The sequence below is a fragment of the Belonocnema kinseyi genome, chromosome 4 (assembly GCF_010883055.1).
Source record: "Belonocnema kinseyi isolate 2016_QV_RU_SX_M_011 chromosome 4, B_treatae_v1, whole genome shotgun sequence".
NCBI classification, from domain to species: Eukaryota; Metazoa; Arthropoda; class Insecta; order Hymenoptera; family Cynipidae; genus Belonocnema; species Belonocnema kinseyi.
The window spans coordinates 24,621,198-24,636,471 of record NC_046660.1 but is presented as its reverse complement, the minus strand read 5'-3'; the positions used below and the strand labels follow the sequence as shown (position 1 = coordinate 24,636,471).

At 30.9% G+C, this 15,274-nt stretch overlaps 1 protein-coding gene across 2 annotated transcripts; it reads right to left on the bottom strand.

The window, feature by feature from the left end:
• Positions 1-6,226: 6,226 nt before the first annotated feature.
• On the bottom strand, positions 6,227-15,274 carry LOC117171984 (venom peptide SjAPI-like). 2 transcript variants are annotated; one of them, XM_033359690.1, is made up of 3 exons: positions 15,207-15,274; positions 6,758-6,861; positions 6,227-6,532 (listed from the first exon to the last, which is right to left on the bottom strand). In XM_033359690.1, exons 1-3 carry the CDS (start codon positions 15,253-15,255, stop codon positions 6,437-6,439), a joined length of 249 nt encoding a protein of 82 aa, XP_033215581.1. In that variant the 5' UTR covers positions 15,256-15,274; the 3' UTR covers positions 6,227-6,436. The 2 variants fall into 2 exon arrangements, with proteins under 2 accessions (XP_033215581.1, XP_033215582.1); XM_033359691.1 differs by having other exon boundaries at positions 6,227-6,529.

Below are 15,274 nucleotides of genomic sequence, written 5' to 3'. Positions count from 1 at the left end.
TAAATAAATTTATATTACTACCATCAAGGAATTTATGAAATTAAAGGAATTCTTGGAATTCACAGAATTGACTGAATTCAAGGAATTCACTGAATTTATATAATGCCTGCAATTCACGGAATTCACGGAATTTATAAAATTCATGGATAAAACGGAATTCTAGGAGTTCTAGGATTTTATGCTATGCAAGGAATACAAGGAGTTCAAAGATTAATAGAATTCATGAAATTCCCGGAATTTAAGGAATCTACGCAATTCATGGCATTTACGGAATTCAACAAGTTAAAGAAATTCACAGAATTAATTAAATTCCCGGAATTCAAAAAAATCAGGGAATTCACGCAATTTATGAATTGAAGGAATTTACGGAATCAAAAGTATTGACAGAAATAAATAAATTCACGGAATTTATGGAATTTGTGGAGCATACGGAATTCATAAAAATAATGGAATTCGTAGCTTTCAAAGAATTCATGAAATTCATAGAATTTGCGGAATTCTAGAATTTCACATAATTTAGCTAATTCACGAGATTGAAGTATAAATAGTGGAATTCATGGAATCTACGAAATTTAAGGAATTCATCAAATTCAATGAGTTAATTAAGTTCAATGAAATTACGGTATTCACGAAATGTATGAAATTGGTAAAGTTCCGCAAATTTCATAAATTCCGTGAATTCCATGAATCCCTAGAATTCTGTGAAATGCATGAATTCCGTGAATTCCCCGTGATAGATGAATCCTGGGAAATCTTTTATTTTGATAAATTCCGTTAATTTCTGGAATGCCGTGATTTCTGCGAATTGCATGAATTTCTTTATTATAGTCAATCTCGTGAATTCCGTGAATCCCCTGAATTCCATGAATTTCGTGAATTTCGTAAATGAAGAATATTCTTTGAATAACGTGAGTTCCGTAAATTAAGCGTTATACCGCGAATACCGTAAGTTCAATACATTCGATTCATTTCGTGAATTCCTCGAATTCCTTCAGTTAAATGCATTCCATGAATTTTTTCAATTCAATGAATTTCATGAATTCCTGCATTTCATTAAATTCAATGTATTCTTATTTATTCTATAAATTTCGGTAGCTTTTTGAATTTTATGAATTCTGCAAATTCCGTGACTTGTGTGAACTTCATAAATTTCTTTATTTTGTTGAATTCTGTGAATTTCATGGATTCTGTGAATTCCATGAATATAATGAATTTCGTGAATTTCTTAAATTCGGTGAACACTGTGAATTCATTGAAATCTATTAATTCACTCAATTTATTGTGAAAATTTTTTGTCTTACAAACGTTCTAATACGCTTGTATTGTAGAGTTCTGGTCGATGTGTTGTAGAATCCCAAACTTTTTTAACAGTGCATTTTTTTCATGGCTTGTGTCGTTTATCCGAAAAATTAATTTTTTTTATTTTTAATGTTTTTCACGAGTGCTTGAATATTCTTTCTGAATGTACGAGAAAGACCATCCAATATTTTTACGACCCAGAAGTTAGCTATGCATATAGATTTGAAATTTTGACCTTGAATAAAAAATGAAATAATAGTTATAACCAAAAAGTAAAAACACCACCGGAATTTCGCAAAGGAAAATTTTTAACGAACAGGTGTTCTTAAATATGAGAAATAAATCATTGTTTTCCTACTCAAATTATACATAAATTAAGCCTTTATATGTCTATATACATAAAATTATTATTAAAAGAAGAAAGATGATAAATAAATAAATTTTTTGAAGGAAAAACGAAACACGATAAAACGTCTTCCTAATCACTATTATTTTGATTGTGAAATATTCATAGTGTCATATATTTTATAAAATTAATTTTTCATTAAACGCTATGAGTGTCGTTAGAGTATTTACATTAAATTTTATTTCTCTACGCCTTTTGTAACCTTTCCACAATTGCAAATTCTTTGACAAATAGATACAAAATTTCAGAAAAAAATTTTAACATCAAAAAAGGTTGTCGAAATTTGAAGCTACACGAAAATGATAATAATTTCTAATCAACCTGTAGTAGAAAAAGAAAAAAGGTTCGAATATTAATTAGTATTTCTAGTGCCCATAGCGTATTGTTTCATAATGAAAATTGATGGTAGTACTAAAGTTAAAAAAATATTTAATATAAAAGTATAGCTTTGCTTGTTTTAGTAATTTTGGGCAAATTTGTTCAATAAATTATTATTTTAAATTTTAACGATATTCATTTAATTGCAAATTACATTTAAAACTGTGCAGTAGGAAATTGCCTTTATTTTTGTAGGAAAAAATGAACAGAAATTGACTTTTAATAAACAAACGATTTATGGTTGTAACTTAATGATTATTTTTTATTAAAAAGTCTACTATCATATTTTTGGCGAAAAATTCGTCTTTTTTAGTTAAAAATGGAAATGTTTGGAAAAAATGTACACTCTTATTGAAAATATAAATTTCTGTTTATTTTGTTAGAGAGTTTTACTATCTACTTGAAAACTATCTTTATTGTTAAAAATGTTCTATTTTCTGTTTGAAAATTTTACTTCGTTGTAGAAAGTTTGACCTTTTGTATTAAAAATTTCAACTATTTTGTTGAAAATAAAATAATTTTTAGAAAATGCGTCTTTTTGGTTTGAAAGTTTACCTCTTTTGCTATAAATGTTGTATTTTTGTTTGCAAATAGAACTATCTGGTTAAAAATTTATCTTTATTGGTTCAGAACTTAACTATTTTAATGAAAATTTGATCTTTATAATAAATTCAAATATTAGAAATGGACTTTTTCGTTTATAAATTAAACGATTTACGAGGGAAGTCAAATTTTGGCTTCAAAATAATTCAAGGTTTTTGTTGATAAATAATCTGTTTTGGATAAGCATTTAACTATTTAGCTGTATTAAACCCGATTTAATTTCAATTTTTGTATTTCTTTTCGCTCCAAAATTTAAAAAAACTTTTAATTAAGACATATTTCTTTGCTGAATATTTAAATACTTTGCTAAAAGTTGAACAACTTTTTTGTAAAAAATTAATTCTTTTAATTGAAAATTCATCTATACAGTTTGAAATTCGTTTTTTGTTGTTGTTAAATATTAATTTTTTAACTGAAAATGTAACTAGTCGAGTTGAATATTCCATTATTTTTCTTGAAAAATAATATCTATTCTACTTGAAAATATAAATAATTAGGTTCAAAATTAATTTATTTTTGAGAAAAATTCGACTTTTTTGGTAGAAAATTTGTTCCTAGGGTGGAAATTTGAGGTATTTCGTTGAAAATTCATGTATTTTGTTGAAAAATTATTTTTTTGTGAAGTAAATTCAATATTTTTACCTGAAATGTTAGGAATTTAAAGCTGGAAAATTTTTGAATACAATTTCTAATGGAATAAATATTTTTACAATTTTACGATATTTACTATAAACAATCCTTTTATACTCCAAAGAGGTAACCAATTTCTGAAACCTTATGAGATATAGTTATGCAAAACCTTACAGACGAAGTTTCAAACAAATTACAATTTCCAACAAAATTTAGTACCAATATGTTGACGATACCATTCTTATTAGCCCCACCGACAATTTTCGAGAAATAATAAATAAATTTAACCCATTTTTATTCCAGACTACAATTCAAATATAAAATTGAAAATTAAAATCCCATAAGCTTTTTAAACATTGAAATTATTAGAGACAATAATAATATTAAAACAAACTGCTTTCGAAAGAATACTTATTCAGGTAGACTTTTAAATTTGTACTCAAATCATCCTACTAAACATAAAGTTGCAATTATAAAAAACATCATAGTCCCTCCAATTTTACTTTATGACAAATCCTTTCATAATGATAACTTAAATGTAGTTAAAAAACTACTTTATTAAAATAATTACCTCGAAGATTTTTTAAAAATTATATAAAAAAAGACTAACTGAAATAAAGAAAAAACAAAATATCCTCAAAAATAACATTCAACAAAATGATATTGATGAAAATAAACAAATGATTTCTGTCAATTTCCATGGTTATGTTACAGAAAATATAAAACGTATATTAAATAAATTTAATATAAAAACAGTTTTCCGAGTAGATTCAAAACTTAACAAATTCATAAAACATAGCAAAGACCAAAGTCATAACATCATAAATATCATAAAGTCATTGCAAAAAATCTAGTTAATTTCCACAATAGTGATTCTTCTCGTATTACATGGGATAATATTGACATTTTTCACCAATATTCTCAATTTTATAAAACCTGCTTCGCTGAAATCATATTCATTAAAAAAGAAGGTAACAAGAGTTTGAACAAAATGACAGATTTAGATCATTGCAATCCTGCTTACAACAAGATTTTTGAATTCTTCGCATAACTAAAATAATTCTAAATAATTTTACATATTATTGTTTCATTTTATTATAAAAACCACTCAAAGAATAATAAATTTCTCTTTTACGAATATCGCAGCAATGGTTCTGGATCCTTGTTTAAAAAAAACCTTTGTCTTTTTTCAACTTACTACGCTACAGCCCCTTGCCTCGACAGTGTATGTGTATGGAATAGTAGTTCTCTTACGAACAGAAGGGGAAATGTCGGTAAAACTAATCCAACAGATGGCGCCACAAAAGTTAGGTCTGACTTTTGCATTGAATTGTATATAGCAAAAGCGAAAATATTTAAAGACTTGATGCTGTTTGCAAAAAAAACAGCAAAAAATATGAAAAAATAAGGGTAACTATTACTAATTATTTTAAAAAAGAAAAATTCATGAAAATATGTAGTTTAATACAAATAAAATTTATTTTTGAGATACATTTTGAAAGCAGTTGGATGTTTATATTTCTATGATTATATGTTATTAAAATGAAATTTTTCGTTCAAAAAGGTCCTGAGCCTTCAATTTTCGTCTGAATTTTTTTTTAAATTTAAGTTCATTAAATTCTAAAGAGCTTGAGGTTCCGAAATGAAAATTAAATTTAAAATAATAAAATTTTGTACATAACAATTTTTTACGCTTTAGTAACTGACCAGGAGAAATTTATATTTTCTGAAATGAATGTTTAAGGACTCATAGAATACAAATAATTTGTTTACTATTCCATTCAAATGTTATATACTAATTTTATGAACAAATTGACGGATAGTATTATTATCGGCAAAAACAATTTTTTGCTAAAAGTACTTCACATTAATGTAGGAATGGCATTCAATAACAAAACTAATTAAAAGTTCATGCCAACAATTGTTATAAACTATTCTTGTTGCAAAATATTAAAGTTTGAGATTTTTTGGATTATAATTTCCTTCAATCATCAGTATTTAATGAATCTCAGCATGCAGTGTTTTGATTCATTCTCAATCTATTGCATTTGAAACCCCGAATTTTTTCAAGTGAACTACCAGCATTTGGGATTTGTTTATTTAAATTGGTGATAAACATTGAATTTGTAATATTTTACTAAACATTATCAAAGATACATTTTTTAGGAATATCCGCGGCTATTGTAGCAATTGAAGAAAATTAAAATTTAGATGAAACCTTATATTTGCATATTTTGTCACAAGAATTATTTACAACAATGGTTATTATTAACTTTTCTAATATTTTTGTGAACAGTTGAAAAATTCCCAGTGCAAAAAGATTTCTATACGAAAGGGCCAACATTTTGAGTTTGTTTATCTAATTTGTTTACAAAAATTTCATTGTTTTATTTTATCGAATGTTATTAAATATTTATTATTTTAAAGAATACGTAAAGACGCGCTAGCGATTGAATGAAATTATAATTGGAAAAATCGCAAATTCTAATATTTGGCCACAAGAATTGTTTATAACAATGGTTATTATACATTTTTGAATAGCTTTGTTAATAAATGTAAATAATAGATTAATAAGTAAATGGAATCATAAACAAATTATTTGTATTCTGAGACCCTGAACATTCATTTAAGAATATATAAAGTTTGACTGATCAGTCATCAAAGCGAAAAAAATTGTTATGTAAAAAATTTGAGTTTTGCAATACTTTGAGCGGAAAAATGATAAATAAACAAATATAGAGTACAAAAGTTCGGAACGTCAAGCTAACTAAAAAAAGTAAATTTTCTTCCATTGTGCGCCATGGCAATAATATAATTAAATATTTAATTCCCAACCTCCTTGAACCTAAGAATGTTCTTGTTTTAAACAATAATTAACTTACTCTTTTCAGTTCCAACACTGATTTACAAATATAAAATAATAAATTTCTGCTAAATGTCAATAATGCTTGGACTCAAAAATGTTATTATTTACTAGAATTATTTGCCTGGTGAGGATTTGATTTAAGAACTTTTATAGTTCATAATCGAATTTAAAAATGTTTAAGAGTTCAAGATATTTTTAATGACATGAAAAAAATTTGTTTGCACTTAAGTATATATTATATTTTACATTGTATTTTATGGGATACAATTTTTGGGTAAAACACATTCATTATTCTGCTTCGCATCTTTCACGTATCCGTCCATGCAGTTACAACCCTCTCGACATATCTGCTGAAATAAAAGAATTGTAAATTATTGGAAAACATTGTAATCTATATTAAATTAATTAATAACAACATCCTCAAAGACCACATTGATATCAATAATTGTTTAACTTAAAACAGCATCTATATAATTAATGTTATGGTCCTTCTGCATTTAACAAAAATAAAAGACAGAAAGTCATTTTTTATGGGATTATAACATGTATTCCACATTCATATTTTTTATACTTACTCTAGGACATGGACGAATTGTAGGATCATTGCGGTTAGCGCACGTTTTTGGACAAGGATTTTCACATTGGGCAGGTATAGAATATTGACCGCAACATACTATGTCTGAAAATATGTTAAAATTCAATAATTTTTCGAGGGAGGCTACTAAATTGAGTCAAAGTTCAAATTACAGGGTGAAAAGTTTTACCGTTATACTTAAGTTTAATTGACTTGACTTTTCTTGACTTTATTTTAAAACATGACTTTACTTCGTAGATGAAAGTTGTACGTATATGAGTTAACGCAAGTGTAACCTTTTTTGCACATCTAAAAAAATGTATTTTCTCTTATACGACTTATACGTTTCAAGTTATAGCATCCTGAAAAAATCTATTTAGAGGAAATTTTCCGTGCAGAAATTTCCTAACTTATTCCCAAGGTCCGATCCGGGCCCGATCTGATTTTCCAAATGGAGCGCAAGGGGCCACATTGTGTGGCTCCTGTCGGAACCACTTCACACAGTGCGGCGAATTAGAAAATTGGGATTCAAAATGATCCAGAGCCTACTGTAACGTCCGAGAGATTTTTAAAGATTTTCCTTTTGACCTCACACCCTCTTTATTTTTATTATACCTCGCGAGAAGAGACTAGAGGTATTTGATCTCAGGTCTACCTTAAATATTTAGTATAAGGATTTACGCAGTTTATCTTAAGTTTCTCAGATGCATCTGTTTCCATAGTCATAATTTAGCATTTAATTTAGTACTGTCCTTCCATAATTCCAGGGATGATGGCCAGGTTGAAAAGAAATCCAGTCGACCAGCTTTAACAAAAATATCCGGAATGAATACCCTAGCCGAAACCTCTTGAGGTAGCTCTCCTATTTTCGGGAGTCTGTGTGCCTTAACACTCTTAATTTTAAGAAGTTTACATCAGAGGTTCGAACAAACAAGCAACATCGGCACCAGCATTTGTTTGCCAGATTGAAAATTGGCAGTCCCTTGAGACGGTCTCGGTCATAACCGAGCACTAATCCGGGCCTTCATTTATTACAGCCATAAAGGGATTGAAACAAGCTGCAACCCTGGGCCAGCTAAAATTTCCAATTTCGAAAATAACCGTCAGTGACGTCACCTCTCTATACCCCCCACCAGCCCTGGTGGGACCCGTTTGAACCTTTGACTGAAAATGTTCAAAGATCCCTACCCCGGCGTCTTGGGCCTTGCTGGGGGTAACTTGAGAGTGGAGGGGCAGACGCAGCCCCCGCAAGCAGGAAAGCTTCATCAAAAAAATCAGTTGATCTTTCATCTTCAGCCTGACTGGACAGTTGGGTATCGGGTTGATTTCCGGGTTTCTGTTCGCGTTGGATCCTTTGGGACGTAAACGACCAAAGCCACGAGTATTCCGCGGGGCTCAAGACACAAACACGAGGTTCTTCACGAGAAGGCAAAGATTCATTCACATTAGTTTAAAATCATTTTCCTTTGCCCGAGGATCGTCTCGGTAGTTTTAAAAGAAATCTAAAAGTAAAACAAATTGAGTTCTTTCGTCGACATCTGGCTTCCTACGACAACCTGGCATCCATCTCTGGATTTCGGCATCATTTTGTAAGTGTTTATATATATTACTGTGGCGTTACTTTGCCGATCTTTCTTCCAATTGTTTATAATAAAGGCTTGCTACTCCCAACCATCAATTATTTGAATTTTCATTCTTCTCCTCATTTATTATTATTTCACTTAATTTTTATCTTTGTATATATAGCTTGCAAAACAAGGTGGGACCTCCCTTTAACAGAGTAATACCCACTCTCTTAAGTCTCTCAGCCGCTCGGGAGACTTAAACGAAAAAAAATAGTTTCTTTATGTTTTGCTCATGCTCATTGCATTTAACCAATCCTACTATTATAGCCCTTCTGTACGCCCACTCAGGACGTAACACTACAATTTTAATTCGACTCCATCTTTTTTTTTCAAATTAAAGCTAATTAAATTCTGAAGAGGTCTGTCGCGGGTGATTTTGCTAAAAAGGCTCTGTTTGTTTGTTATTCAAGTTGCAAAATGCCGAAATACCATAATTTTTCATATTTGAGCCGCGTGTTCTGTAGCATTCATTGATTTTACCTCAAAAAGGTGCAAAAATGATATATTGACAATCGATTAACAAATCCTGATAATTGAGATGAAGTTCGTGCAATCTGTTCAATTGTTATAAGCAAATTTATGAACAAAATCGATTATTGCTGTAGATTGAAACTTGGAAGTACTTTTCTTCACGTTTTTTCCCGCGAAGTCGTGTAAAATTAATGTTTCGTTGAAAGGAACCACTAAAGTATAATTTTTTTCATTGTTATAAACAAATTTAATAAAAAGAAGTGCCTCTGTTTATATAAAATGCATTTTTTCTACGCAATCATTAGGTTTGCCTTCAGAAATGACAATTCAATGACAGAAATAGAAAATCAAAATATTTACGATTGTTATAAACTATACTGATTAATAAATGCATTAAACCGTCACTCTTTGATAGAAAATATCCATTTTTTGTGCCTAATTGTTCATTTTATCCATAAATTAATATTCTGATGGAGGAAAGTGACGTTTGACAATATTTCTCATTTTTTTTAACAGTTCTCCTTAACAAATGCAATTAATAGACGCTTTCAAATAGGAAAAATCTCTTTCTTGATGAGGTATTGATTATATCATAAAAAATGAACCTCTGCGACTCAAGAGTCGTGAATAAAGATAGTCGGGAAAACACAAAAATCCAATGGATACGTGTTTGAACTTTTCAATGTCCTTAAAGAAAACAGCATACTAATTGGACATTGAGTGACGAGAAAAATGTGAGAACCGCAATAAGTAAAAAACGAAACAACTGAAAATCGCTTGTGTCTCTTGATTTTCAGTTGTTTCGTTTTTCATTTCTTCCGGTTCTTACATTTTTCTCGTTCGGTGACCATCAAAATTTCTGCACAAGTTTATTTGCATTTTTTTTAAATATCTTAATCCTGATCCACTGCATGTTCTGAAATAATAAAATTAAGTTCAATTATATACAAAAAAATTTGTTGCAGCGCTATGCTTGTAAAATTGAGAATTTTCAATTAATCCCTGAATGACAAAGACCAGTGTGTGTCAGTGTCAAAAGTCGGTCGCCACCAGTTTAGAATAGACTGTTTACTTTTCCAGAGACTGATCTAGTCTCAAGGCGAGTGCAAGGCAACCCCCGAAACACTTCTTATATAGGCGTTCTTATGTAATTATTTTTTTCGAATCAAAGAGCTTTTTATTTAGAGCAATACTTAGAACAAAATACTTTAATATTCAGAATTCCAAGGATTCCTGGAATATTTTTAATTCGTGAAATTCGATGAGTTTCTGGAAAGTTGCAAAATAAAAAATTTCATTAAATTTACTGAGAACTCTTAAATCTCTGGATAATATTAAATAAAATATTTAAAATAATTTGTTTGTCTTTTAATAGTCTTAATATCCTTGAAGAGCTGTTCGTAACCGCTTGTTGCTATCATTATTCGCCTATGCCTGTGACCAGGGCACCTCCACGTGGTGACGGTGGGCAACGGATCCACATTCGCTGAGTCCATGGGTAAACGGCGTTCATGCCGTCATGGCAGGCACAGGTAAAAAGTGTATTACGATGCAGGGAAAAAACCCAGTATCGGCGTCTAGTCAGGGTGGGAAAGAGGGCCCTCCGACGTCATCATCATGCAACCGTAGCTCTTCATCAATGGATCACTTGGTTGGTGTAGAACCTCATGCTACATGGGAAAAAACCGCGAGCATTTCTCAATCGCATGCCTGCAAGAATAGCTCAGATTCATTCTGTTACATTTGCAGTAAATATGAAGTGAGCAGTTTGCGAAAATCAATCGAGGACGAAGTAAAAAGTCTTCACGAAAAGTGTTTTGACCGTAAATTGCTGCTCCAAGAAACAAAATGGGTTCCTCACGTCATTCGCAATACCTGCAGACTTATGATGTATCGTCTAAGAAATTCTAACAACCTGAAGTACCGCAAGTACTCTACACCAACCACATGGAAAAAACCCGTTATTGCGAAGGACTGCTACTTTTGCATGAATTCCGTCAAAAGGTTCAACGCCAAAAATAGAAGTAACACTTCGTACATTAATGTGTGCACAGTTACAAGAGCAATTGAAATCAATAAAAATGCAGGCCAGACTGATTTAAGCGCTTTAAAAGATGATAGAATGGAAGTTGTAAGTCAACGTCATGGAGACCGTAGTGAAACCAGTGATCGAACAGAAAATATTTCTGATGATTCCGATGAGGATAACGAAAAAGATGACGAATATGGCGTCCATAAAATGAAATTGAGGGTTCCAATATTAATGTCGCAACTAGAACTGAATGGTTTTATTAGAGATCGTGGATCACCGAAAGACGGTGCTGAATTTGCCGCTTCATTTCTAAAAAGAAGAAATCTTCTATAGCCAAAGACAAAAGTTTCATTCTATCGCAATAGGGACAAAGAATTCAGAAAGTTTTCCGTTAAAGACGAAGAGACGTCTTTAACGTACTGCACTGACGTTAACGGGCTAATGAACCACTTGAAGAAAAATGTTTACAGAGACGAAGAATGGCGACTTTTCATTGATTCGTCAAAACGCAGCATTTAGGCTGTTTTACTGCATAAGACGAATACTTACACTCCTATCCCTATAGCTCACTCAACGGTCATCAAAGAAGAATATAACAATGTTAAAATGCTTCTTGAAAAAGTTAATTACACGAATCACAAATGGCAAATATGTGGTGATCTCAAAATCGTAACGATGATATTAGGCCAGCAATCGGGTTTCACGAGATAGCCATCCTTTATATGCCTGTGGAATAGCAGAGATCGAGCCAATCATTACAGAAAAAAACATTGGCCTTTAAGAGATTCATTCAAACCTGGTTCTCATAATATCATTAACCAAAGCCTCGTTGATCCAGAAAATATTTTACTACCACCCCTCCACATAAAGCTCGGGCTCATGAAGCAATTTGTCAAGACGTTAGTCAAAGATGGATAATGCTATAAGTATATATCCCGTAAATTCCCTAATGTTTCAGACGCTAAATTGAAAGAAGTAGTCTTTGAGAGACCACAGATTCGAATATTGACAAGAGATACTAATTTCGTGAGTTACATGACGAAAATTGAAATGGACGCTTGGGAAAGTTTTAAAGCAGTAAACGCAAATTTCCTCGGTAACAAAAAAAGTCTAGACTACGAGAATATTGTTGCGAAAATGATAAGAAGCTACAAAAAGTTAGGCTGCTTGATGAATTTAAAACTTCACTTTCTAGATTCCCATCTGGATAAGTTTCCAGAAAATGTTGGTGATTTCCGCGAAGAACAAGGGAAACGTTTTCATGAAGATTAGAAGTGATGGAACAACGATATCAGGGTAGATGGGACGAGGTTATGATGGCTGATTTTTGCTGGATGTTGAAAAGGGAAACGAATGTAGGTCTTAAACGTAAGCGTAACCCTTCGCATCGTTCCTTCAAAAAAAGAAGGACACGTTATAGCAGGCAGAAAATAGACTGAAGTAGGTCTAAATATATCCCTTAAGTCCAAGAAAAGCAGAGAGAAAAAATTTTTGAATAAAACTCATATTCATTTGCATGTTTAAGTTACAGTTCTACAGTCTAATTGATGCAAACATTGTCAGGTTAATTGAAATGGGGTCAATTCTACTTGTAGTTCTAAGTTTCTTCAAATGAGTAATGTGCGTCTAAATTTTTGACCACCTGTAGTACAATAAAATGAATTTTATTGTGTTCCAACGGGAACACTTGAGTTAAGTTGTGTTGCGTTAAGCAAAATTTCGTTAGGTTCTCTTAAGTTAGATTCATTTGTAGATTAAGATCGAGTCAAGCTATTAAATATAGCACACGTTTAAGGCTGAGAACCGTACACTTAATAGCTACACGTGTGGTAGAATTTCATACGGCTAGGTTAGGTTAGATCAGGTTTTGTTAGGTTAGGATAGGTTAAACCTCAACGTAGGTTAAGCCGAAGCTGAATGAAACGGTACCGCAAACACAACGGGACAACACAATCAGTTCAATTTTGTTTCGTGAGGTTAGGTTAGGCTAGGTTAGATTTATGTCTAGGTTAGGCTCGAGTTGACCCATTCGATGTAGCACACATTTGCTACTGGGAAAATATGCTTCCAGAGCTTTACGTGTAGTTTAATAAATTTCTGTTAATTCAGGTTAGGTGAGGTCAGGTTCTTTTGGGTAAAGTTATGTTAAATGAGTTGATATCAGGCAAGGGTTGATCCTTCACAGTCGCCGACATGTTTTTGATGTGAAAATTTGCATCACTGGCATTATTTTCAAATTTATCTGCCTCAGTGCATTATTTTTCGTCATTTTTTGAGGTTATGGCTCAACCATGACGTAACGGGTGATTTTTTAACCAAATTTGAATTCAGCGCCCCAAAATCCATAGGAATAAGTGTGTCTTGTTACCAGATCCACACACTTTCTTTTTTGTGTGGCTGTGTAATGTATGTATAGATATTTATAGGTGAATAACTTTTATCTGTATATTTTAGTTCTTTCGTTGTGTCGTTTTTTAAACCAAATTTAATATTCTTATTTTGAATGTCATTTTTCACGACTAGAGCACAAACTACGTGCCCTATTAAAAATTATAGCTCTTTTTTGGATAAACAAGTTTTGTCTCATGTGTTTTCGTAGCTTATGTCGTTATTCCAAATTTTTTTTATTTTGTTTTTCATTTTTAATATTCTTTTCATGACTAAAAACAAAAAATACGCTTCCTATCGAACCGTGATTTATAAGAAATTTATAGAAATTTCCTGCGCTCTTATTTTAGGTTATTAATTTTCTTCGTATCTTACATAATGTGGCAAAAACTTGGAATCTTTGGATTTTTCATTATTTTTGTTACTATCAAATTTTGAATTTTAAACTTTTCGACCGAATAAAAAAAGTTTTTATGATAACCTTATAGGGGTTTGAAAAATCAACGTTTTTTTTCTTGAATTTTTTGCACATCATGCGTTGTTTGGCTTAAAATGTTCATTTTAGTTTGTTTTTTTGGATTTTAGAAATGCTTTAACTCTAATAATTTTCTTTTTGCAGAAAAAAGTCATAGGGAAAATTGTTTGAGTTGCTGATTACTATGAATAACCATACATAGAATTTTGAAATCGTAAAAAAATGTGGATTTAAAAGTGTTTTAAATGCGTTCACTTTTTTAATTTCGATTGAAAATAGCTGGTCTACGAACTCGTTTTTTTTTACGACCTTGAAAACTGTGTCATAGCAGAATCCAATTTGATCAATTTTTCTAAAGTTATGCCTTCAGAATACAGAATACAGACAGACGGACAGATAGACAAACACCTTCGTGAAAATCGTTTTTTCTGACTCAGGGGATCTCAAAACGTTGAGATTTTATGAAAACCGACAAAGTGAAACATTACATAAAACCAATACGTTCTCATCAGGATGACAATGTAAAAATTTAAGTTTTAATCGGATGTCTTAACCTTAATGTCTGGAAATTCTTAAATTATAAAAAGATTTAGAATTGCGTTGTAAAATCAATTATTGTTAACTTTTTATTACTTAAAGTACAAATCCATTGTAAAAATTGATTTTTGTATACTCACAGTCAATAAAATAAAACTGTTATGTATCCAAAATTTTGAAATTCAAACTCTTTTAGTTTTCAAATATGTAAACCTTTAAGAATGAAACTTAAAATTCTTTGAATTATAAATGTTCGCTTAAAAATAAACAGCTGAATTAAAAAATTTTAAAGTAAAGATTTTGAAATCACGCTCGGTAAAGTGAATAATATCACAATTGAAAAAAGATTAAAATCTAAATCATTTATTTCCCGGTATTCCCGATTTCCTGGTCCAGAGGTGACACTGAAATATAATTTTTTTTAAACGTTTGAGAAGGTTATTCAATTTTGCGTTCATTGAATGGAGTGATTTTATATTTTAAAATATTTATCACTGGCAATTTGGCTTTTTTAAAGTTATTAATCATTTCAAAAAATTTCCTAATTCATTGAATAATAATTTTTATGTGCGAGCATGTTTAATTTAAAATACATTACCTAGCACCTGTCAATAGTTGAAGTGGACGTACAAAGTTCCTTATAAATATAAATTTTATTCTCGTCGTTTTTACGTGATAATTCGATAAATAAATGGGCAAATCACTTTAACTAGGGCTCATTTAACGCATTATCGACTAATCTTGCTAACGGCATAAACAAAAATATTTTGTCCTTATTCTCAACGGCGTTGACACCTTTCAAAGTCGATGCTAATTTTAAATACGTCACCAGTTTAGTAGCAAAAAATAAGAATTTTAATTTCAATTGAAAAATCGAAACGATCACGATAATTAATGAAGGTTTAAATAGTACTATACTTACACCCAGATGCAACTCCAACGATGAGAAAAGCGATAAAAATGGGAGACATTGCTATACACTCGATAGTA

Bases quoted from the DNA above. Each gene is read 5' to 3' on its own strand.
- LOC117171984 (XM_033359690.1), bottom strand. From the start codon at position 15,255: ATGTCTCCCATTTTTATCGCTTTTCTCATCGTTGGAGTTGCATCTGGG. The intron at 6,862-15,206 runs GTAAGTATAGTA...ACATATTTTCAG, and splicing joins CGTTGGAGTTGCATCTGGGT to ACATAGTATGTTGCGGTCAA. The intron at 6,533-6,757 runs GTAAGTATAAAA...CTTTTATTTCAG, and splicing joins CAATTCGTCCATGTCCTAGA to CAGATATGTCGAGAGGGTTG.